Source organism: Herpailurus yagouaroundi, unplaced genomic scaffold (genome assembly GCF_014898765.1).
Source record: "Herpailurus yagouaroundi ecotype Mexico unplaced genomic scaffold, PumYag 162, whole genome shotgun sequence".
Classification (NCBI taxonomy): domain Eukaryota; kingdom Metazoa; phylum Chordata; class Mammalia; order Carnivora; family Felidae; genus Herpailurus; species Herpailurus yagouaroundi.
In genome coordinates, this window is record NW_024412403.1 from 23,041,435 (window position 1) to 23,068,674 (window position 27,240).

The 27,240-nt window shown below is 33.8% G+C and overlaps 1 protein-coding gene across 3 annotated transcripts in view; it reads right to left on the minus strand.

The window, feature by feature from the left end:
• NCAM2 (neural cell adhesion molecule 2) overlaps positions 1–27,240 on the minus strand; it is a 521,094-nt gene that overhangs the window by 155,832 nt on the left and 338,022 nt on the right. For all 3 annotated transcript variants that reach the window (XM_040484139.1, XM_040484138.1, XM_040484141.1), the window contains 3 exons: positions 26,925–27,042; positions 13,853–14,013; positions 11,564–11,709 (listed from right to left, as the gene is read on the minus strand). In XM_040484139.1, coding sequence (XP_040340073.1) covers positions 11,564–11,709; positions 13,853–14,013; positions 26,925–27,042 — 425 coding nt within the window. The remainder of the gene's footprint in view (positions 1–11,563; positions 11,710–13,852; positions 14,014–26,924; positions 27,043–27,240) is intronic.

Genomic DNA, 27,240 nt, shown 5'->3' on the forward strand with positions numbered 1-27,240 from the left:
ATTGGACTGGGTATTTTCACTTTAAGCTATTTATTTAATATCCAAAGGGAGCTGTCTGGCAGTGAAGAAGTCCATTGGTTGAAATTTAGAGTTTACTGGATCCAAGTGGTAATCAAAGCCATGAGAGTAGTTGAATAAAGTCCAAGGAATAAGCATAGAAAAAGGAATTCAAGACGGGACCCCAAACTGGGGCCCTTGATCACTTAGAGGTCAATTAGAAGACAAAAACTGATCAAAGGGTATTGAAAGGAGTGAGAAGTGTGACAAAAGAAAAACCAGGAGCATACTGCAAGCCAAAGAACATGCCTTAAGCAAAAGAGATAATTTATAACCAGTTCATTACTGCTACTAGGCAGAAAAAAAAAAAATGAGGACTGATAATTTGCCATTAAATTTAAGAAGATGAAGGTTACTGGTAAACTTGTCAGAGAGCTTCAGTGGAGTGATATGACCCAAGTTTTTATTCAGGAGATAATTGGAGGAAGAAAATTAGATCAAGGTTAAACAACATTTTTAAGGGATTTTGCTATGAACAGAGGATAGAGAATCAGATGGCCTGTGGAGGCTATATGGGATTATCTATCTATCTGTCTATCTATCTATCTATCTATCTATCATCTATCTTTCTATCATCTGCCTGTCTATATGCTATTTACCCACACATAAATATACTCCCATGTATGAAGAGTATGTGTAGTAAGAATTGTGTATGTTACACATAAACATATAAAATGTATGTTATAGATAAATTATGTTATGTATAACATACTTAAAAATAAAAGAAAAATAATAGACTATTTTTGAATGTTGATGGGAATGATAAATAAGGTACTGACTGAGGAAAAATACTGGTCAGAATAGAGACCTGAATCCATCATATATTAGAGAGGGTACTAGGATCCATGTAAAAACTCAGATATTTCACTCATGGTAACATACAGGTCCAGTTATGTATGAGTGTAGATGTAGCAGTAAGCATATGTTAAAGTTTTCTTTGTTTAACTTCTTAGTAAAACATGAAGCAGGTCATCAGCAAAGCTTTTGGGGATAGAGGAAATTTGCCAATTTGAGGATAGAGGAAATGTATAAGGTAGTTAGCTAAACTTGGCCAAGAAAATGGACCAGGAAAATATGGGATGAATGGTACACGACACAAAGTGCAAACATTGGGTGTGGGCCACAACTTCAAAGAGAGACCATTCAGGAATGAGGACAGGTTTTTCCTCCAGGTAAGCTCAGCTGTCCTACCACAGTGTGGAATAGACATGGAGGTTAATTAAACCATGAGTGGTGTTTTGCCAGAAATATTGCACGAAGCCAAAAAAGATCGAGGAGTGAATATAATGCCATAATTATACTAATAGACAACGAAATTTAGGCTGGGGATTAAGAGAAGTGAGGAAGATGGGTGGTCTGGGTCAGGGAAAAAATGGTAGGATTCCACAAATATTAGAGTTACATTGCTTCTACATATTTGATAAAGGACAGATACATTTTTCTTATAAGTGGATGCACTATTAAATATGAATCTAAAAATAATCTGGAAGCTGAGATAAGAGATTTAGAAAGCTAGAGAAGAACATTTTGTGGATTTCAAAACAACAGTAATGATGCTGTTCCAAGGCATCCATCATGACAATGCAACATTATAGCCAAGGTGATTTACATCTAAGAGATTTTTGTCCCACCCCCAACCCCTATCATAAACAAGTTATGCAAGTTGTTTGTTACATGTGTGCTTAAATATTTTCACAGGTAGGCTGTGTCTTCTATACAATAATTTAAATTTATTTTTCCATAAGTATTATTTTAAATTGTACCAAAATGACTGCATAGTTGTCATGCATTTATTCAAATTTACTTCATCTTTTTTTCTTGAATTTAATTAATATTAATTCACTAAATAGCAACTTACAAAAACCATAAAATTTATTTTTAAGTCTATTAATGTGCACTGACATCTCCATATTTCTTTATTGCAATATATTTATATTTTTTCAGGGATAGTACTAGATTGCTTCATATGAAGAAATAAGTATCAACTGAATTTGATGTAGGATAAAGTACATGCATGAGAAAATATATTCTGCTACAAAGCCATAGCAAAATCACTTTTGGTATATAAATTGCATTTTCCCCCAAACAATTATTGTAAAATTGTGAACTAGCATTTTATCACCTTACAAACTTGATGACAGTTTCTTTCAAGTGGTAATTCTTACAATACATTTAAAAAATAATAGTTCATTAATAAATAGTATTTTTAAAAAGAACAAAGGCCTTTTATTTTTAAAATGTTTCACAGAGTTTTCTCAAAAGTAGTTTTTAAAAGAATATGTTGAACTTATGACTTGACTTCTTTGATAATTGTTATTCAAGCTGTGGGCTGGAAAAGAAATTTCAGGAAGCTATAAATGATTGAAAACCCTCCTCTCAGCAAGCTCAGAAGCATCCAGGAAGATTTTCAACCTGCCTAATTATATTCTACCACCTACATCAGATGGGGAATAGAGGTATCCATTTTGCCAATTGCCCAGCAGGGACCTATAATATTGCTCTCAGAGCACTAGTATGAAAAAATGCATTAGAAGGACCTTAAAAATGTCATTCAAATACAAAATCCTTCAGCCCATTATCTCTACCAAAGGGCGGGGAGGGGGACAGGCATTCAAATCTACAGGTGCCAGGAGTATGTTCTTCGACATTCTTCTCTACAATCAGAAATGGACTTTTTTTTCCCCAATGTAAAGATATTACCAAGGTAATCTTAACTTTTCTCATAATTGAATTGTATGGAAAAGCTGTACAGAAAAAGGAAATTGCAAACACACTCCCTCACTATACCAAGGTATTTGAAAATCATAAACTGAAAATTAGTAAGTAATTTAAAAAGGGCTTAACATCGGAATGAAACTATATATTAAAAATGTGTGATTATCTACTGAGTTGATAAAGAGGTTTACAGAATAAGGAAATGTTAGACCTTAATGGGGACTTAGTGTATAAACAGTGGGACTGTACCTCGGAGAAATATGGCAATTTACCTGATATGAGACAGCAGATAAATGGCAAATCTAGGAATTGCAAAAAAGAATCAATGTTATAACCACTACAAAACACTAATCCATTATTAATTTAAGAGAATGGGCATTCTCTCATTTGGAATTTAATTAGTTCATTATCTGTATTCTCTGATTCATGGAAAGTATTTGCCTTTTCTAAAATTTCCACTCTTTTGTCATACAATTACCCACATTAAGCAATATGGCTAGTTCAACTATACGTATGGTGGTCTTTAAAATATTTGAACACATATATCATTACTGCTCTTTCAATTATTTACTAAAACATTTTATTGGTTTTGTTTGTCTGTTTGTTTTTTGCATTACAGTTCTCACTTTGGCCTCTGTTCCTGTGATTCTGTTTTGTTTTGTTTTGTTTTGTTGGTCTTTGAATCAGGTACTAAGAATTGCCCATAACCGCATACTGAAATGCATCTCCTAGGTTTGATAAAGAAGTAAAAGTAAAATTCATCATAAAAGCAATAAAAATACAGCTGTAAAAAATGTGCCCAGATGTACAGCTACTTAAAAGATATACAAAAGATATGTATATACTGTCCTTCATACTTAAAGACGATGCTATAAATATGCCATCATATTTTAGTTTTTCATTTCACTAGAGCATTTTTAATAAAGTGTAGGCATTTGAAACTCTATTGTCTCTCTTTTTTAAATCAGTAATTGTGGATTTGTTGATCTCATTTTGGTATTTTTTTTTTCTTTTCTGAATGTTTATTTTTGAGAGATGAGAGGGGAGAGAGAGAGAGAGAGAGAGAGAGAGAGAGAGAGAGAGAGAGAGATCCCGCACATTGGGGGAGGGGCAGAGAGAGTTGGGGCACAGAGAATACAAAGCTGGCTCTGCGCCAACAGCCGAGAGCCCCAGTGGGGCTTGAAGTCACAAATTGTGAGATCACAACTTGAGACAAAGTTGGATACTCAACTGACTGAACCACCCAGGCACCCCCATCATTTTGGTGCCTATTTAAAGAGAAAAAGGAAGTTGCAAATCTTAAAATTTCCCCTATAATACCAAGGTGCTACTAATTATACCATTATTTTGATTTTGTTTTTGTTTTTGTTTTTTAAATTTTTTTTTCCTTCAACGTTTATTTATTTTTGGGACAGAGAGAGACAGAGCATGAACGGGGGAGGGGCAGAGAGAGAGGGAGACACAGAATCGGAAACAGGCTCCAGGCTCTGAGCCATCAGCCCAGAGCCTGACGCGGGGCTCAAACTCACGGACCGTGAGATCGTGACCTGGCTGAAGTCGGACGCTTAACCGACTGCGCCACCCAGGCTCCCCTGTTTTTGTTTTTTAAATTGGAGTCTAAGCAATTTTTACCAGCCTGGAGCAAATTAAGTAGAGATATTCTTTTTTTTTTCTTTTAAGTTTATTTATTTAGTTTTGAGAGAGACATAGAGAGTGTGAGCAGGGGTGTGGGGCAGAGAGAGAGAGAGAGAGAGAGAGAGAGAGAGAATATTAAGCAGACCCCATGCAGTCAGCACAGAGCTCGTTGTGAGGCTTGAACTCACAAACCATGGGATCATGACCTGAGCCAAAATCAAGAGTCGGATGCTAAACTGACAAAGCCACCCAAGTGCCGCAAGTGGAAACATTCTGATGAGAGTAGACCTACTTTCCAACATGCATGAATACAGAGGCCACTCAGAAGAACAAGTCCATCTGGGTCTGTGATAGGACAGAAAAATATGCCAAAGCTGTATTCGTAGCCTTGTAAAAGTTCACTTACATACTCAAAGTTGATATTTTGGATGTGAAAATTGCATAATTCAAAATTGCATATTCATAAGGGAAAGACTGTGGATTTTAAATATGCTTTGATTCCATCTCCCCTTCTAAATTGTATGTACCATAAAGCAGGAAAATCTTTTCACTGCTGCATTCTTTGTGCCTAGCATAGTTCTTGCAAACAAACACAGTTCATGCAAACAGTAGTGTTTGTTGATAGTTGTTAAATGAATTTGGGTACGTGATAAAGAAAACATTAGTCATATGAAATCCTATCATTTTAAAGATTATTTTACTGCTTACATTTTCTGCAATTTATCTTTTCAAGAAGTCATATTTGCTTTAGAGTTAGAAAAGAAACACAGAAAGGTTAATGTAATCTTCATATTTTTATATCAGAGAGATCTAAGAATTTTTAGCGGAGCTTGTCATGGGTTGTGAAACAGTCACTTCATTACCTTCTGCCTTCATTAAAAGGGATTTAAATAAATCATTTTTTAAAAACAGAAAAAGTCCTTAGGTCCACAGCTGTACATACACAATAAAGAATAATATCCCACAGCATAAAAAATAATATAAGAATAAATGCATGTAATAATAATGAAGTCATATAATAATAAATATATGCTGAGATATCTAAATTGTTATAACGTTTACAACGTTCTATTTTTGTTCAAGGAGTTGTGTGAAAGAACTGCCTATCCTTATAATCACCAGAAATCCCTCAGACCTGGTATTTTAGTCTGCAGGAACATTTTAAGTATCCACCAGAGCAGAGTGCCTAAATTCATGGAGAGAATTGCTCACCATTTCCACACTATTAAAATAGAAATGACCATTTTGGTACAACTATGACTTTTGTATGTAAGTACAAAACTAAACGTTAAACTATTCATGCCTAGTTTTTTTTAATCTTAAGTTTCAGTTTATTTAAAAAAAAATTTTTTTTTCAACGTTTATTTATTTTTGGGACAGAGAGAGACAGAGCATGAACGGGGGAGGGGCAGAGAAAGAGGGAGACACAGAATCGGAAACAGGTTCCAGGCTCCGAGCCATCAGCCCAGAGCCTGACGCTGGGCTCGAACTCATGGACCGCGAGATTGTGACCTGGCTGAAGTCGGACGCTTAACCGCCTGCGCCACCCAGGCGCCCCCTTAAGTTTCAGTTTAAATACATCTCTTGGAAGCAACAAAAAGCAATATGGACCTAAAGTCAGTTAGGTTGCTTTCTTTGACCCAGAAAGATACATTTTTCAAAATGAATGTAAAAGAACAGAAAATCCTATTATTTTAATAACAAAGATTTTAATTGATCTACACACAGAATAAGACTAGACTTTCATATTTTACTTTAGCAAAAATAGAATAAATTGTTTTGAGGTTAATCACTCTGCTTTATTTATTGCACTTATTTGCATCATTTTGAAAGGACCACTTGGAATAAAGGACTGAAACTAAATGAGTTTCTGTTACTATGATCTGTAAACTCTTTAGCCATTAATTAATAATGAAACATATTTATTTACTGGAGGGAAGTGGTTGGATCCAACAATAAGAGGATGGAGAATGGGTTCTGTCCCATTAAGGATATATTTGAATGTGTTCCAGTCCTCAGAATTTCATAAGTAAACTTGGCATCATATTAATTCAAAGTATGTTTGACACAAAAGCAGTATTTAAAAGTGTGGTACCGGTGAAGGTACACATACTAAGTCTAGTATGACTTGGAAAAACAATTTTTATTTTATTTAAATCTTTTAAGTTTATTTTACTTTTTTAAAATTTTTTAACATTTATTTATTATTGAGAGACAGAGAGACACAGAGCATGAGCAGGGGAGGGGTAGAGAGAGGGGGAGACACAGAATCTGAAATAGGCTCCAGGCTCTGAGCCGTCAGCACAGAGCCCGACGCGGGGCTCGAACTCACAAACCGTGAGATCATGACCTGAACCGAAGTCGGTCACCCAACCAACTGAGCCACCCAGGTGCCCCTTAAATATTTTAAGTTTATTTATTCTGAGAGTGTGGGAGGGGCAGAGAGAGAGAGAGACAGAGACAGAGACAGAGACAGAGACAGATAGACAGAGAGAATCCCAAACAGGCTCTGCACTGTCAGTGCAGAGCCCTTTGTGGGACGGGAACTCACAAACTGCGAGATCATGACCTGAGGAGAAACCAAGAGTTGGATGCTTAACCGACTGAGCTATCCAGGTGCCCCAACAATTTTTATTTTATAGTTTGGTATTTATTTTAATGATATTTAAAAATATAAGTAATGTGTCATCATGCTTTTGATTCCACAGGTATTTTTGGTTAGGATTAGAATAAATGAAAAACTAATTTAAAGAAAAGTGTCTAACAGTGTAACAGGCAGCACCATGCGTACAGTAAAGAGAAAAGCTCACTGCCAAGGGACTGAATTTCAAGAAATTCTGCTTAAGACAGTTACAACTTATTGCTATACATTTCAAATACTTCTTATCAGTGTAGGGTGGGATTAATTTCTGGTAGAGGAAGGCCTATAATTTACTATGTAGGACCAGTATAACAGGAATAAAATAATTATAGATTCTGTATCTTAAGAGTGGATAAATGGCACATGTGAGATGACATCTCCCAGACAATATTACAAGCACTTTGTAATTATTACGTAAAACATTCTATTCATATAGATGGGATTGCATGCTGTTAGTTTACTATTTTGTAAGAATTCTAGAAGTCAAAATCACTCCCTGTGGATCTTTTTACTTCCATTTACTCTTAACACAACAAGTAACAATATTTTTCTTTAAAAATGTTTAAAAGACACCAGGTTTATCCTGTGAATCTGAAATCATATTTCGAAAATTTATGGACAAAGCACTGTTAAGTAATCTTGCTTTGTGGCATGTAGCATTTTCTTCCTATTTAATGACCTGTTCAGTTTTTCATACAATGTGAGTCTATTTAGAATCAATATTTATTGCTATAGAATGTGGGAGTTCTACCTGAGCCCCTGTTGTTATGTGAACTCTCATTTTATATTCAGATTTATTTTTCCAGGTATGTCTTATTATCCTGATTTAGACATGTAAAACCTGAGGTTAGATATAAGAGGTAATATAGTGAATGACACATCAAAGTGACGAAATTAGGATTAAACTTTGATGTGTGACATTTTGCATGACTTCCCATACAAATTCATCAATATTTATAATCTTACACATATTAACATGTATTGATTAATAAGGATGATAATAAGGAATCATCTAAAGAAACTTTTAAAATAAATGGCAAGTATTAATGCCAGGGACTATGTCAACACACTGAAGACAAAAATAATCTTACGTAATCCCCAGGTCAACCCTGTGAAAGAAACATGGTTTTATTTTAAAAATAAAGATTTTATGGGGCGCCTGGGTGGCTCGGTCGGTTAAGCGTCCGACTTCGGCTCAGGTCACGATCTCGTGGTCCGTGAGTTCGAGCCCCGCGTCAGGCTCTGTGCTGACGGCTCAGAGCCTGGAGCCTGTTTCAGATTCTGTGTCTCCCTCTCTCTCTGCCCCTCCCCTGTTCATGCTCTGTCTCTCTCTGTCTCAAAAATAAATAAACGTTAAAAAAAATTAAAAAAAAAATAAAGATTTTAGGGGTGCCGAGGTGGCTCAGTCGGTTAAGCGTCTGACTCTTGACTTTGGCTCATGTCATGATCTCATGGTTTGTGAGATCGAGCCCTGTGCTGGGCTCATCGCTGACGGTGTGGAACTTGTTTGGAATTCTCTCTCTTCCTCTCTCTCTACCCTCTGCTTTCTCTCTCCCTCTCTGTCTCAAATAAATAAACTTAAAAAAAATAAATAAAAATAAAGATTTTAACACAAAAAATTAGATTGCATAGTTTGTAAACTGCAAAACAATTTACAACTTTTAATCCATGGCTATTTTATATTCCACAACGATAGCTTTGGTTTTGTCTTAAACTTTATTGTATATACTTATATGCTGTTAAAATTATGTATATAGCATCTATCAAATGAAGAGGCTAGGGATTTCTGATTTTTATAAACAAATATATCTTAAGATGACTACAAGATAATCTGTTAATAACAAGCTGTCAGTTTGATGGTTTCTGGATAACCCTGGTAAATCAATATTTTATGGAAAATTATAAATAATATTTTAGTTGCATGAAAATAAAGTGCTTAGAAATCTGCAATAAATGGATAACTAAAAGTTAGTGAAAACTGAAATTTCTTTAAAAATGAAGAACAAAATATTATTTTGAGGTAGCAATGAATATTAAGAAAATATTTTTAAAGCAAGTGGACACTATTTTTCTTACATATTACACATGCTTTTGAAATTTCCTAAAGTTTCCAAAATTATGTATATTATTTTAAATGTAGACAAAATGCATTAAAGTGAATTAGATGAGATACTCATGAGTTTAAGAGAGCTCTGTGTGGAAGCACCATATTTTTTGTTGTAATTTCTGAAGGACACCGTATTTGCAAGGATATTTTATGGTATGTTAATATGTATAGTTCAATCAATCTGCAAAACTATAGCTACAGAAAACATCTACATGTTTTCTGAGCATATTCGAAATGCCTCATGATATCCACTTAGCTGAGTCTCCCCAAATTCTTGATCCACAAAATCATGAGCAAAAGAAAATGGTTGCTTTGTGCCACTATGTTCTGGCGTCATTTATTATGTAATAAGGATACCAGAACACAAACTGAGACAATATATATACAGTGTTTATTAAGATGCATTAACACAATGTTTGCTAGGCAGTAAACACTTCTCATGGACTCCTAACATTTATTCCATGGGAAGGGAGGTCTGCTAACATACCAGTCCTAGACTTTCCAAATCCTTAATAAATCTTTCCCATGAGGAAAGTTCTTTTCAAACAAAACTAGATGATTATTTTTCATAACTACTAGAGAAGAAATTTCTGTATATAGTTTTGGGTGGCCTGGGGTTTAGACTATAAAATAAAATATCACAACCTTCTGGTTATTTTCTAACTTTTCATTAATAAAATAACTGAATATAATGTATCTTTCATTTTTGGTACACACATAAAGAAACATCTATTAAATGAAGAGTAAATACTACCTTTAAGATGAGAACTCTTAGGAATTTTAGAGTGGTCAGGAAAATAATGAAAACATGAGTTAGGAATATGAAGGTATATTTAATAAGGCTTTATAGATATGAAAATCATTATTTTGAGAGTGATCTTGTCTCAAGAAATATACTAAGCTGACATAAAAACAATCACTTACAGTTTTATATATCTAAAATATAAGTCCTTTCAGATTTTGCAACTGTGCCATAATAATATCTATGATTTCCTGTTAATAAAAATTGAAAGCAAACTCTATTATCATTTCTCTGGATTGCCAAAAGATATTTTATAAATTTGATTTTCAATTTGTATATATAAAATAAGTAAATAAAAACAGCATAACTATTACCAAAAGTGATACAAGGTCTTAAAAAATGCCATCATTTGGGGTGCCTGGGTAGCTCAGTTGGTTAGGTGTCAGACTCTTGGTTTCAGCTCAGGTCATGATCTCACGGGTTCGTGGTCGGAGCCCTGCTCCACGCTGACAGTGCAGGACCTGCTTGGGATTCTCTCTCCCTCTCTGTCTCTGCTTCTTCCCTGCTTGTGCACTCTCTCTCTCTCTCTCAAAATAAATAAACTTTAAAAAAAATGTCATCATGAGGAGAAAATGAGGTAAATAAGTGTGATATATCATATATATAATATTATATATGATACATACATATATATATCATATATATGAATACAATTCTTGCAGAGAATAAATAGCAAATAAACAGGCAAATGGCTATTTTGTCAATTTATGGAGTCAGCATGTTAAAAAATTATATAACGTGTTAGAGGGACAGAAAGTATATTTCAAATAAGGTGGTTTCAAATTTTTCTGCTATCACTGTTGGTAAGTCAAATGCACTTATATTTCAGAAATGTTTTGCAGACCTTGATTTAAATTAATGAAAGGTTTAAAGGAGTTTCTCTTCAATATTGAGAAAACAAATCTAAGCTTAATCCTACCCTCTTTCATACGTGTAAAATGACAGTTCCATCGTATCATTAATGCACTCTCTTTTCTTTCTGTTTCACTTTCTTCTATACTTTGGAGTTTTATATCAGTAACTATGAAAAATAGCAATAATGAAAACCTACTAATTCATTTCTTAGTAATTTGAATGCATTCTATTGACAGGTCACCAATTTACATGGGAATGACAATTGCCAGAATGCTGTTGCAGTTACTTCTCTTTCTTAGATTCTAAATTATATGAAAGCAGCAACCTAATCTTCTGCTACACGAAGACAATTCTGAAGAGTAAAGAGTTAATAACAACCAGCATCTGGAGAATGTAAATGACTTCCATTTTCACAACACTGGATACAGGAGGGGGGATATTAAAATTGCAATAAGAAAATTTACAGACTCGAAGTATGCCAAAAGTCCATGAAAGCAAACTTAAGAATATCAATAACCTAATATTTTGTGGCTTAATGAAAAACATCTTTAAATATTATACTTTCACTCTTTTCTCCCCTGACCTTATTTTTAGGCTGCCTGTGGTGGAGTTACCCTTTTAAAAATTAAACCATTTCTTGTATTCCTACAAGTTACTTGAGAAGCTGGAGTCCACGGTGAGATTTAATAATAGGCAAAAACTCTGAAAACACAAAGGTACTGAAAATCACTAGATATTGAGTTCCTGTTACCTTATCGCCTTCAGAAAACGTGATGCCATCTACGGCTCTTTTCCAAGTGATTTCTGGAATAGGCTCCCCTTCTGCTTCACATGTAAGCGTGACTTCACCGTTCTCATGTGTAGTCTCATTTTTAAGCTGTATTATGTGAGGCTGTACTGTAAAGAATATATACATTACTCAATCTGTAAGGGAGGAAAATATTACCACTCAGACTTAAAAGCCATGGCAGGCATTTGAGTCCACATGAGCCCAGTACAAAATTATCAACTTTGTGGCAGTTCCTGCAGCTTGCTTTGCGTTAAAGGAGTGCCAAGAGACAGTTGAACGCACAGAAGAAAAAACTTTAAAAATAATTCTCATCGATTATCAGAAAAATAATTTGAAGTGGCTTAGAAACCAGCATACAAATCATGATTCCTTTCAAAATTTTGCGATTTAAAAGACACTTAATTATTTTTTCCCTCTCTTAATGCAATAAAATTAAAATTTCCAGTTTAAAAGTCTCAGAGTATCTATGTTTCTGTGTGTGTGTGTGTGTGTGTGTGTGTGTGTGTGTCTATGTGTGACATCAGCTTATTCAGTGATTATCTCTTATGCTCTAAAAATGATTTCACCAAAGAAGGAAAATGATGACTATACCTTGAATATGTATGAAGTATAATTATGCATAATATTTAAAATATTTATGAAGTAAATATATATACATGTTATTTTTTGATATTCCAATTGATTTATTTTATCTTAGTTTATTTTAACAATACTTTAGGTATTTTGGCTAATAATTTCTTTATAATGATGACTTCAAAAATGAGAAAAAATGTCTCCTAATTTAAATTATTTTTATATTAAAAGCTATGTCTATCCACAAATTTACATGACACCACAGAGCTTTATGATGGTAAAACCGTATTATCTGTACTTATATTTTGGTACACCACAAAGGGATCAAAGCTAGCACTTGTTATTTCAAAAAAAGTAACAGTTTATTTAATCTTTAAATGGAATTAATCGTGTAATATAAATAAGTTGTTTTAATCTTAGAAAATTAGGTTCCTATTATAGGAAATATGGCATATATACTTTTTACTAACTCAGTGTTTACTCCCTTGACTTTAATGGATTTAGGTAGATTTCTACTACATATATATTTGATTTTGTGTCAAACATAATACAAATTTGTTCAGTGTTACTATACAAAAGTGATTACAACAGCAATGTAGAATACCATGCAGTATTTTCTATTTGAAAAGATGAAAGTATTAGAAACATTCTATTATTTATCTCTGTTCTCATTCACTGCCATCCTAATAAGAAAAAAACCCTAATATTTCATAAGAGCTCTTTGATGCAAATTGAGAATATCTACCTTTTGGGATTATCTCAGAAAGTATCATTTGTAATTAATTAATTTATTTTTATACTGAGTCATATTTATTTAGTGTAGGTTTTAAAGAGAACAACCTTGTTAAGTGAGGAATAGTGCTATAACAAGATAAGGGCTTCCTATAATTTCTAACAGTTTTAAGTTTGTTTACTTTTTCCTCTGCATGAACCATTGTCCTTCTTACTCTTAAAGAATCTTCCTTCTTTCCTTTCCCTGCCCTTCGTTGTGAAATCATTTTGATAAGTGTTTTGAAAAATGGAGAAAACATATTAATTATTATTAGTGCATTTAATTTTTAGTATTATGGTTGTTAAAGACAATGATATATTCTAAATACACTAGAAAAATTGCTTTTCTTCTTACAAACATAAATGGAAGCTAAATCAATCATAATAATTTTAAAACCCTTACTAGTTATCTACTTTTTGTAAGTTCCCCAAAGAAGGCAATATGGCTCTTAGTAAATATGGAAGATATTCATATTTCCTTCTAAAAAAATGAAAAAAGGAGTATTTACTAATGGTTACACATAGACATTTCCTAATTACAGCTTTATAGAGGTATTGTTTTGAAGTATATTCAAAGTACAACTAATCTCAATATGTGTCACTTAAAGATTTATGAAGACCAACCCATATTATATATAAATTGTAACGGATCCCAATATGTGTAATTTAAATGAATTTTCTTCCATCTTCTGCTATGAGTCAGCCAATATTTTACAAGAATATACATGTATCGTTTCATGTAATTCTCAAAATAATTCTATCTGGTAGCTGCAATGCTAAAATATATTTCAGATGAGAAATGATATTTAATTTTGGAAAGTTAGTGACATATAAGTAACAGAGTACAATTTGACTCAGACCTCCCTCTAGACATCATAATTTTAACCACTATGCTATAATACTTACCAAAGACCTGGAGGAATGCCTGTTTTTCATCTTCTCCTGCTTTATTTGTGGCCCTGCAGATATAAGGACCCCCATCACTATTAATTATGTTCCTGACAGTGAGTTCTGTATTGCTTCCTTTTAATATGTATTTTTCATTTTCTTCAATGAACTTGCCATTCCTAAAGAAGAAAACAGAGGTTGATCTTCATAAATCTGACTTCATAACTCAGAAGGAGATTGTACTCAATTTTTTGATCACTCATTGTCAATCATTTCATGGCTATTGATAGACAAGGCTATATTCCAATCACAAGTGTACTTTTAGTAGCTCAGTGAAAACTCAATTACTAGGCATTAAAATTATACTTGAAAACTGCTTTGGATTTAGAGACAAGAGTAACTTTTGCGCTATGTTGAAATCATAACACTCTTTTTCGGCAAAAAAGCACATTCGTTCAATTTTTACCTTATTAGCAAAAAACTTTTGTGTTGCTGATCTTAATTCTATATACACTTTTTATGTTGGTGAGTCAACACACATTTACCAGGTCCCTAGGACACATTTAAGATAGTTTCTATGGAAATATCCCTTAAAGAAGTTTCAAAGTAAATGCAATTTAAATACATTACCAATTTATATTGCAAATAAGTATTACCAATAAAGGGGTAAGATGAAACAATTATTTGCAAGTGCAGTTAGAGAAATTATGCTGAATATGATGACTTAATTCATTAATGAGAAGAAATCACTTTTGTTAGATATGTTCCCTCTTAGACATCAATAATTTTCAATATTTTCCAAGTTCTTTCTGAACTGAAATAGTCTTCACTTTCTTCCAATTCCAGTTTGTGTTGTCTGTTAAAACAATGTTTTTCAATTTTTGCCTGTAATACTTACAGTAAAAAATATTTTAAATATATTTAAATCTTAAGCAATTTCCACAGTTCCCCTTAATATGTATGGAACCTTCTTGTAATGTATATTCCCTTCCATTCAAGTTTATTCTCCTTATTTACTCTTCCTCCTCCTTTGTTCTCTTTAGTTTTCCTTCTATATTTTTTTTTTGTATAATGGTATTTTGAATGATTGAATTGATTGCAAGGCCCATGGATGTAAAACATTTAGGATCTGTCCTTAGAGGATGGGGTATCTATTTGTCTACACAAGTTTAAATTTAAAAACAAATATCTGAAAAAATTATTTAAAAAAATTCCTAGAATGAGAGAACATTTCTTCAACACACTAAATGATCATTCCAGTGAATTCTGGTTTCACTTACCCAAAAGCTAGGTATGGTGCGTATCCTAATACAATACTTATCTTTCTAAGACTCATTAGCATCTGTTTTTCCAGTTTCTACTGACATCTCTAAAGATATGAAATGTGCAAAAATATCGTAAGAGTGGGGTCCAAAAGTAGGGTTTGTAAAATACCAAAAGCAAATGTATACCTATATATATACATATATAGATACATAGATATCTCTCTCTATATATATAGATATATATGTTGCTGTATTTTTATATATTTTTATATTTTATGAATCTAAAACTAACAACAATGAAATATGATATTCCAGCATTTTTGTCCAGAATGTAATATATACAGCCTTCATAGTAATTAGTGATATAATATATTTCTTACACTAGCCAAGTAGAAATTACTAATTTGTATAACCATAACAAAACAACAGTAACAATAATAATAATACATAGAAATTTAAGCAATCTGTGGTTTATAATACACTTTCCCTATAAATTCTACCTGATTAAAAGCTCACAATTAGCTCATAGATGTCTATTTTCACTCCCCCCATCATTCACAGATTAGAAAACAAAAATTTTAAGTATAATTTTCACACCCCTTAATTCACAGATGAAGACAACTAGGTTCACACAGTAATATAAGAAACATAATAACTAAATTCTAGTGCTCTTTCTCATAAAGAGGGTTGTTTCTCTACCTCATGTGAAATATTGTGATAAATGTTTGAAGTACGGCAAATGAATGAGACATGGCTACCTATCATGAAGAATTGATAATATGACTGGCAGTAACAGAGGATAAGGTAGATATAATTAATGAATTTATTCATAACTTCTTGTATGTTAAGTAGGGGAAAGAGGGATCTACTGTAGTAGGAGAAAAGGCAAAAGATGAGTGAAATACTTCTAATTTTCATGGGGAAAAATTATGATTTGGGCTTTGCAGTGGATGGGTAGATCTAGAAGAGATTTAGAGGAAATAAGTATATAAAGACTATGTTCCCTTCAAGAACTTAATTTAAAAATATCAGCAAGGGAACTAACCAAAGTAATAGTTTCTAAATTCCTCTCTCTTAACAAACTTGTGATATAGAATATACTTGTTATTATTCACAATCCACTTCTGGAGAATGCCATGTGTGCAAAAGACTTTCAAAGAATTCTGGTGGAATTATATAAGCTCATACTTGAAACTCAAACCACTTCTCTAAGTAATGCTTTTCTAGGCACAAGAAAATAGGTATGAGAATCACGGAATCCACCAGAAACTCCAACTCTACAAGAAACATAATGGCAATAAATTCATATCTTTCAGTACTCACTCTAAACGTCAATGGACTAAATGTTTAAATCAAAAGACATAAGGTAACAGAATGGTTAAGAAAACAAAATCCATCTCTGTGCTGTTCACAAGAGACCCACTTTAGACCTAAAGACACCTTCAGATTGAAAGTAAGGGGATGAGCACCATCTATCATGCTAATGGTCAACAAAAGAAAGCTGGAGTAGCCATACTTACAGACATTAAAAAAAGACTGTAACAAGAGATGAAGAGGGCATTATATCATAATTAAGGGCTCTATCCACCAAGAAGACCTAATAATTGTAAACATTTATGCTCCCAATGTGAAAGCTCCCATATATACAAATCAATTAAGCACAAACATAAACTCATTGATAGTAATACCATCAGCATCCTTTCTTGATAAAAACCCTCAAGAAAGTAGGGATAGAAGGATCATACCTCAAGATCATAAGAGCCATATATGAAAGACCCAATGCTAATATCATCCTCAATAGGGAAAAACTAAGAGTTTTCCCCCTAAAGTTAGGAACAAGACAGGGATATCCACTTTCATCACTGTTATTAAAAGTAGTATTGGAAGTCAGCCTCACCAATCAGACAATGCAAAGAAATAAAAAGCATCCAAACTGGCCAGGAGGAGGTCAAACTTTCACTCTTGGCAGATAACATGATATAGTATATGGAAAACCCAAAAGATTCCATCAAAAAAATGCTAAAACTGATCCATGAATTCAGCAAAACTGCAGGATATAAATCAATGCACAGAAATTGGTTGCATTCCTATACACCAACAATGAAGCAACAGAAAGAGAAATCAAGGGATCGATCCCATTTGCAGTTGCACCAAAACCCATAAAATACCTAGGAATAAATCTAACCAAAGAGGTGAAAAATCTGTACACTGAAACTATAAAAAGCTTATGAAAGAAATTTAAGAAGACACACACAGAAAAGGAAAAAGATTCCATGCTTCTGGATAGGAAGAACAAATATTGTTAAAATGTCAATACTACCCAAAGCAATCCACATATTCAATACAATACCTATCAAAATAATACCAGCATTCTTCACAGTGCTAGAACAAACAATCCTAAAATTTGTATGGAACCAGAGAAGACACAAAATAGCCAAAGCAATCTTGAAAAAGAAAACCAAAGCAGGAGGCATCACAATCCCAGACTTCAAGCTATACTACAAAGCTGTAATCATCAAGACAGTATGGTACTGCACAAAAACAGACATTCAGATCAATGGAGCCGAATAGAGAACCCAGAAAGGGACCCACAAATTTATGGCCAGTTAATCTTTGACAAAGCAGGAAAGAATATCCAATGGAATAAAGACAGTCTCTTCAGCAAGTGGTGCTGGGAAAACTGGACAGCGACACGCAGAAGAATGAACCTGAACCACTTTCTTACACCATACACAAAAATAAACTCAAAATGGATGAAAGACCTCAATGTAAGACAGGAAGCCATCAAAATCCTTGAGGAGAAAGCAGGCAAAACCTTTCTGATGTTGGCCACAGCAACTTCTTACTCAACACATCTCCAGTGGTAAGGGAAACAAAAGCAAAAATGAACTACTGGGACCTCATCAAAATAAAAAGCTTCTGTACAACAAAGGAAACAACCAGCAAAACTAAAAGGCAACTGACAGAATGGGAGAAGATATTTGCAAATTACATATCAGATGAAGGGTTAGTATCCAAAATCTATAAAGAACTTATCAAACTCAACACCCAAAAAACAAATAATCCAGTGAAGAAATGGGCAAAAACAGGAATAGACACTTCTCCAAGGAAGACATGCAGATGGCCAACTGACACATGAAAAAATGCTCACCATCACGCATCATCAGGGAAATACAAATCAAAACCACAATGAGATACAACCTCACACCTGTCAGAATGGCTAACATTAACAACTCAAGCAACAACAGATGTTAGCGAGGATGCGGAGAAAGAGGATCTCTTTTGCATTGTTGGTGGCAGTGCAAGCTGGTGCAGCCACTCTGGAAAACAGTATGGAGGTTCCTCAAGAAACTAAAAATAGAACTACCCTATGACCCAACAATTGCACTACTAGGCATTTATCCACGGGATACAGGTGTGCTGTTTCGAAGGGACACATGCACCCCCATGCTTATAGCAGCACTATCAACAAAAGCCAAAGTATGGAAAGAGCCCAAATGTCCATTGCCATTGGTGGATGAATGGATAAAGAAGATGTAGTGTGTGTGTGTGTGTGTGTGTGTGTGTGTGTGTGTGTGTGTGTATATAATGGAGTATTACTTGGCAATCAAAAAGAATGAAATCTTGCCAATCTCAACAGCATGGATGGAACTAGAGGGTATTATGCTAAGTGAAATTAGTCAGAGAAAAACAAATATCATATGACTTCACTCATATGAGGACGTTAAGATACAAAACAGATGAACATAAAGGAAGGGAAGCAAATCAACATAAAAACAGTGATGGGGACAAAACATAAGAGACTCTTAAATATGGAGAACAAACAGAGGGTTACCGGAGGGGTTGTGGGAGAGGGAGGATGGGCTAAATGGGTAAAGGACATTAAGGAATCTACCCCTGAAATCATTGTTGCACTCTATGGTAACTAAGTTGGATGTAGATTAAAGAGAGAGAGAGACAGAGAGAGGAAAGAGAGAGAGAATGAATCATGGAATTATGGAATTAGTGGAAATGATAAAGAAAGGACGATAATTCCACTTTCAACCACAATGGAGTAACAGGGAACCATATATACCCTCTCATTGTAAACAGCAAACAACACTAGACACAGATTAAATAATAGTTTTCAAGTAGCTCAAGACAGTGACCTCAGAAGACCACCATATCCTGGTACTTGAAGAGTGTTTCCAGGCTGCGGCTCACAGAAGGAGAGCCCAAACACAGCTAGGGAGAGTTCTCAGTAGGAAGTGGTTAAAGTAGCTAGAATTTGTGGATCAGTGAATGTAAGAAAAAAGAGCTACACAAGAAAGATAGTAGAGATATCTGCAATGTGTTCCTAACCAATTTTTAACTGAATACTTATCAGTAATTGCATGCTAGTAAGACCTTCCAAAGAAAGGGAAATAACCATTGGAAAAGATAAAGCACAACAATCCCAGAACCAGGAATAATTTGCATATCAATCATCCAGAGTAGAGAAATTTCCTAAAATGCAGGACATTAAGTCACCCCTTTTAGAAGAATATTGCCTCAAGCACAGAAGCATATTAATCCCAGGTTGTAGTTGCACTAAAAGAGCCTAAACGCAATCTTCAAAACATCAAATTTTTCCCAAGCTATTTCTGTATCTAAAAACAAAGTAAGAAAATACAAAAACAATCACCACTCCAAAACATAAAATCCTTAATATCTGCACCCAATCAAAAATTACCAGGATAGTATATAACTGGGAAAATATGACGCATAACAAAGAGAAAATTCAATCAATTAAAAAGATCCAGAAATGACATAGATTATCAAGTTAGGAGAAAATACTGTTAAAATAACAGTTTCTCATTGAGAAGTGAAGGTTTTATACCCTATATCAGGCACCCCCAAACCTTGGGACCTACACTGTAGAAATGAACACCCAAAAACAGCTGACTCTGCAAAGCAAAAGGGCTTACATCCAGGACATCCAAAAGGCTATGGAAAATGAAAAGTTTTCTTTTAAAAAAAGTCTTACCCAGACTTACTCATGCCAGGAATCTACAAAAAATGCAATTTTGAAAGCACCTTTCTATATGCAATGGAGATTCATTAGCTAATGTTCAAGAATGTGCTGGAGACACAGGGACCTTGTAGGACGATGCTGGTCGGCACCATTTTTAAATTCTCACTCAACATTTCTAGTCTTGTAGGGCTTCTCCACCCCTGTGCTCTCCCACAGTCTTACTGCAGCTGCCTGGCTTGCCCTGCCCATGAGCTCTGCCAGTCTTATTATTTCCAGTTGGCTCACTCCTGTTCTGGGCTCCCTCCAGGCTCCCTCCCAGCCTCTCTGAAGCCAACAGGCTCACTCTTCCCACATGCTGTGTATCCCTGGGCCCTGCAATAGCAAGCTTCCCATTCCACCCATGGGTTCTACCTTATTAAAAATAAATCATGCTACATAGATAAGCACAAATGTGTAAGAGTCAACCAAGAACTCAGGCAAGGTTGAATCATAGTTCCATCATGTGCACAAGGGCACTCCTCTAGAATGGGAGAGGTAGCTGTTCCATGAATACACAGAAACAAAAATATGGAGAAAAGGAAAATTAGAAAGCAAGAATACACTCCAAAAGAAAAAAACAAGACAAAACCCAGAAAAGAAAAAAAAAATCCTTGATAAAAGGGAGATAAGTAATTTACCTGACAAAGAGTTTAAAGTAATGGTCATAAAGATGTTCACTGAATTGGAAGAAGGATAGATGAACACAGTGAGAACTTCAAACAAAGAGAAAGAAAATGTAAGACAGTGGCAAACAGAAGTCACAATACTGAAGAATACAATAACTGAACTAAAAAAAATACAGTAAACTAAACTAAAGAATTTCAACAGCAGTTTAGATGAGGCAGAAGAACACATCAGCAACCTGGAAGACAGGGCAGTGGAACTCACCCAAAGAGAACAACTAAAAAAACAACAATAAAAAGGGAATTTTAAAAAGTGAAGATAGTTTGTGGGAACTATGGGACAACATCAAGTGGCATAACATTCACATTATAGAGTCCCAGAAGGAGAAGAGAAAGAGAAATGGATACTTTAAGAAATAATGACTGAAAATTTAACCAACCTAGGGAAGGAAAGAGACATCCAGGCCCAGAAAGAACAGAGAGTTCCAAAGAAGATGAAACCAAAGAGATCCACATCATGACACATTATAATTAAAATGTTAACAGTTAAAGAAAAAAGAGAAAATCTTAAAGTTTGCAAGAGAACAACATGATACATATAAAGACTATCATAAAAGTACCTATAAGACTATCAGTTGATTTTTCAGCATAAACTCTTCAGGCCAAAAGAAAGTGGCATGATATATTCAAAGTGCTGAAAGGAAAGATTGCCAACCAAGAATATTCTACCCAGCAAGGCTATCATTCAAAATAAAGGAGAGATAGTTTTCCAGACAACCAAAAGTTAAGTGATTTCATACCATTAGATCAGCCTTACAAGAAATGTTGAAGGTACTTCTTCAAGCTGAAAATAAAAGGTACTAACTAGTAACAAGAAAATATATGAAACTAAATATCTGATTGGAAAAGCCAAATTTACAGTAAATATAGTGGATCAACCACTTAAAAATTTACAAGGAAGGTTAAAAAACAAATGTAAAATCAACTATAATTATAATAATTTGTTAAGGTATACACACACACAAAAGATGTAATATATAACATCAGAAACATAAAACATGTGGTGGGGGAATAAAAATCTAGAGTCTTTAATATGTATTCAAAATTATGTTGCTATCAACTTAGAATAAAATGCTACACTGTCTGTTATATGGGAACCCTAGTAGACACACAAAGGATAATGGGAAAGTAATCTAAACACAACACTATAAAGAAGTATCAAACCACAAGGGAAGAGAGCAAGAGAAAAAGAAAGGAACAGAGAGGAACTACAAACCATTCAGAAAACAATGAAAAAAAATGGCAATAAGTACATACCTATCAATAATTACTTTAAATGCAAATGGACTAAATTCTCCAATCAAAAGATAAGTGACTAAATGGAAAAAGACAAGACCTATTGATGTGTTGTCTATAAGAGACTCACTTCAGATCTAAGGACACAGAGATTTAAAGTGAAGGGATAGAGGGATGCCTGGATGGCTCAGTTGCTTAAGTATCTGACTTTTGATTTAGGCTCATGTCATGATCTCAGGGTCATGAGAGATTGAACCCAGCATCAGGCTCCATGCTGAACATGGAACCTGCTTAAAAATTATCTCTCTCCCTCTTCCCCTCTCTTCAACTCACATGTGCTCTCTCTCTCTTTCTAAAATAAAATAATAATTAAAAAACAAAGTGAAGGGATAGGGAAAGATATTCCATGCAAATGAAAATGAAAACAAAGCTATACTATATCAGACAAAATGATGAGTTTAAAACAAGTACTACACATGTAACAAGTAAGGCATTATGTAATGGTAATGGGGTCATTACAAAATGAGGATATAACATTTGTAAATAATTATGTGCCCAATATAGGAATACCTAAATATATAAAGCAGGTATTAAGAGACCTAAAGGTAAAAATTGACAGCAAGACAGTAAGAGTAGAGGACTTTAATACCCCATTTACACCAACAGATCTATCATCCAGACATAAAAATCAATAAGAAACATTGGCCTTAAACAACACATTAGTCCAGATGGACTTAATAGATATAAACAGAACAGTCCATTTAAAATAGTAGAATACATGTTCTTCTCAAGTGACATGGAACATTCTCTAGGATAAATGGCATTAGGCTACATACAAGTCTCAATAAATTTAAGACGATATTTCACATACCAAGCATCTTTTCTAACCACAATGGTATGACACTAGCAATCAGTTACAAGAAAAAAAAAACTGGAAAAATCCCATAAAAAGGAAGCAAATCTTGCCATTTTTCACAACACAAATGGACCTTAAATGTGTTATGCTAAGTGATACAAGTCAGACAGAGAAATATAAATACCATATGATTTCACTTACATGTGGAAGCTGAAAAATAAAACAAGTGAACAAATAAAACAAAACTATCTCCTGGATACAGAGAATGGATTGGTAGATATCAGAGGGGAAAGGAATTAGAGGGTGGGTGAGATGGGTGAAGGGAATCAATTGCATGGTGACAGATGGTAACTAGACTCACTACGGTGATCACTTTGAAATTTATATGAAAATCAAATTATGATTTACACCTGAAACTAATAATACTATATACCAATTTGCCTTGGAAATAAAGTCCTCCATCAAATGTGTAGAGATAAAAAATAGAAGGATTAAAAATACTCTGGTGGATCTGAAAGTAGATTAAACATTACAAAAGAAAAATAATCAACAATTTTGAAAATATATCAATATAATTTAGTGAACTTGAAGACATAAAAATTTGCAAAAACAAAAAAAGGGCTAAAATTTCTGATATCGTTTTATTCTGAAACAAATTCCTTTAATAATTTTGTAATATTGATATGGTGTTGATAAATGTATAAACACATACCGGAGCTTCAAAAGACATGAAACAAAACAGAGAGAACTGAGCACAGAAAAACAGACAATGCTTGTAAAATCATTAAGGATATAGAAGATGTGAACAATATTAATCAACCAGCTGACCTATTTGATATTTAGAGACTACTCCATACAACAGTGGAATATATATTCTTTTCAAGTGCACAAAGAACATTTAAAAATTTAGATTATAAAATGAGACCCAATAAATTTAAGCAAATTGATATTATACAAAGTATGTTTTATGACAATTAAGAAACTCAGTTAGAAACTAGTAGCAGAAATATATATGAAATATACTCAAATATTTGGAAACAAATTAACAACATTCTAAATAACCAATGTCAAAAATAACATTACAAGAACAGGTTTGAAGGAGCACTTGCACCTCAATGTTTACAGCAGCCTTATCAATAATGGCCAAATTACGGAAAGAGCCCAAATGTCCACTGACTGATGAATGGATAAAGAAGTTGTGGTATATATGTAAAATGGAATATTACTCAGCCATCAAATAAATGCAATCTTGCCATTTGCAATGACATGGATGGAGCTCGAGTGTATTATGCTAAGTGGAATAAGCCATTACAGAAAGAAATACCGTATGATTTCACTCATATGTGGAATTAAAGAAATGAAACAGAGGGACATATAGGAAAGGAAAAAAACAAAAACAAAAAAAGGGGGGCGGAAACAAACCATTAAGAGACTCTAACGACAGAGAACAAACAGGGTGGTTAGAGGGAGGTGGGTGGGGATGGGCTAAATGGGTGTGATGGGTATTAAGGTGTGCACATGTGATGAGCTCTGGGTGTTATGTGTAGTGATGAATCACTAAATTCTACACCTGAAACCAATTTGACACTATATGTTAACTAACTTGAATTTAAATAAAAATTTTGAAAAGTAAAAAAAGTATAGCAAGGGAATACTGTAAATAACTTAAAGCTAGTAAAAACAACTGGAATGAAATGGACACATTGCTGAAAAGATATACATCACAAGAGACCACTAAAGACAAAGGTATTACTGGGATAGACCCAGATCTGTGAAATAACTTGAATTTGTAGTTAAACCTCTACACAAGGAAAGTTCTAACACAGGTGGTTTCACTGTAAATTTTCCCAAATATTTAAGTAAAAAATAGTTAGTATTATATACAAACTCTATCAGAAAACCAAAGAGGAAACACTTCCCTAACTCATTCTATGAATTCAGTGTTTCCCTGATCCCACACAAGTCAAGAATAAGAACACAATAAAACAATATCTCTCATAACCGTGAATGTGGCAATTTTCACAAATTACCTGCACAGTAACTCCAGCAATACATAAAAAGGACAATATAGCATAATCAAGTGGGTGTAATCCAAGGAATGCAAAATTATTTTAACATTTGGAAATCAATGGAATTCACCGATCTACTTGGGTTAATGCTAAAAATCCATATGGTATTTTCAACAGATGTAGAAGAACCATTTGAATGGCACAAGGGGAGAGATATTTTAGAGTAGCTGCCCCTTCTCCCACTTTAGCTTTCACGTCACCAAGTGTTCCTGATTGTCTTTGTGAAAACTTCTTATTTTCCCCCACTGTGTGGTCCTCAACTATTTCCCTTATTGGCTGCACTTACTTCCTTTGGATATAGTATCTCTGTGCAACAGGTAGTCTGGATCCTTCTCGCTGGGCTGCTTCCCTACATTACTTAATGTTTATAGGATTTTAAAACTTCTTTTAGCAAGGATTACATGCTTATAGCCCTACATAAATATGTCAAAATAAAAACTTCCAATACTAATTTTCACTCTGTCAATGTCACTACCATATACTTCCATTCGCCCATTATATATTAAATATCCAGAGAATAGAACAATTATTATTTACACCATTATAGACATTAAACTAATGTCATATGAAGATATAAAGATTTAAAAATGTAGATTTAAATGATTCATTATGTTAGCCTCAGAATCTGATCTTTCTAGCCTGTATGATAATTATGTTTCCACTTAAATATGAGAATTTTGAACAAATGTTGAACTTTAAGACAGAAATTTAAACAGAAGGAAGTCTCTCTGGAAAGATATAATGATGAGAATGAGATTCTAGAACAATATTTGTTCATTGTAATGAATGGTCCAAGAGCTTTTCTGTGCTGCAATTAGATGTAATATTGACTCTTTTAAGATACACACTAGAAACCAGAAGTCTCTGAGATACATGATTATTATCTGGGGTGAATATGTTAATGTTTGATGTGTAATCCTTTTAAAAATACCAACATTATGTTACAAAGGAATCAGTTTGCAAAGAACATCTAAAAACACCTATTTAAAGAAATATCTCGTTTATTGCTACCTGCTATATTAAATGGATAAAGGTTTGGAACTTGCAGAATATCAGTAAATGTCCAGGAAGTGACAGAATAAAATAAAATTGGATTGCAATTATTCTTCTTTAACAGTTTTTTTTTTAAACCTAATCCTTACAATTGGCCCTTTTTTGACAATGTGGAATATATTTTTACTTATTGTTTTCTTGTGATTACTCTTACACTATTTGGTTTGTGAAGTGTAGAAGAGATTATATAAATATTTGTAGCTATGCTTAAGTAGTAACCCGAATTAATAACTAGTATGAATTTATAAAATTGTCCATCTGTAAAGTTTCATTGTCTCCCTTTTAACAGTTAAAGCCACAACCTAAAAGAATGACAACATTGATATCTGTTTGATGTTAATAAAAATGAAGTAACATTTAATAATTCTAAATATATATATATATAAGTAAACTGTTAAAGAATGGACTTAGGATAGAGTGTTTATTCATTTGATGAAGTAAGCTTTTTAAAAATGACATTAAATTTATGAAACTTTAACTGCACATAATTAGTTTTTTTTCTGAATAATACAGTCCATAAAGAAAATATATAATTGAATTGAATAAAATACACTTTTATATACATACAACAATGGTGCCATTAATGCTAGCATTCCTATTTCCATTTAGTCTCTAGAAGTAACATTAATGTGGCTGAATCAGTCATAGGCGTCCTGGGCCCATTTTGGGCAGAAACCTGCATTCTAGAAAGAATAACCAGTGTAATGGGTGTAGTCTTTGACTTGGGTTAAATCACTCTGTTAATCTCTTTTACAATTTAACTAAAAACAAAACTGTCATAAACTTCAAATGAAACTCCAAAGAATGCTCTTATTCTTGATAAAATAAGATCAGAAATATTTTTCCATGAGATTGATCCTGGACACAAGCCAGAAGGATATGTATCTGTAACCTACCTGTACCAGGAGATAGAGGGCTCGGGAGAGCCAGAGGCCCTGCAGGATAATGTCATCTCTTCTCCTCTCTCTGCTGTGGCATTAAAGGATTTCTGAGGCATTGTGATCGCTGGCGGCACTGAAAAAAGAGATGAACACAGATTAAATAGAGATGAAAAACATTTTATAAACACCATTGGGACTTTCTTACAGGTACTTTTTGTTGTTGTTAATTTTAAGCTTTAAAACTTTATTGTTTACGTCTGTATTTGTATCAACAGGACTGACTTGGTTGCACAGTAAAATAACTTTAAGACCACTGATCTACGTGCCATTT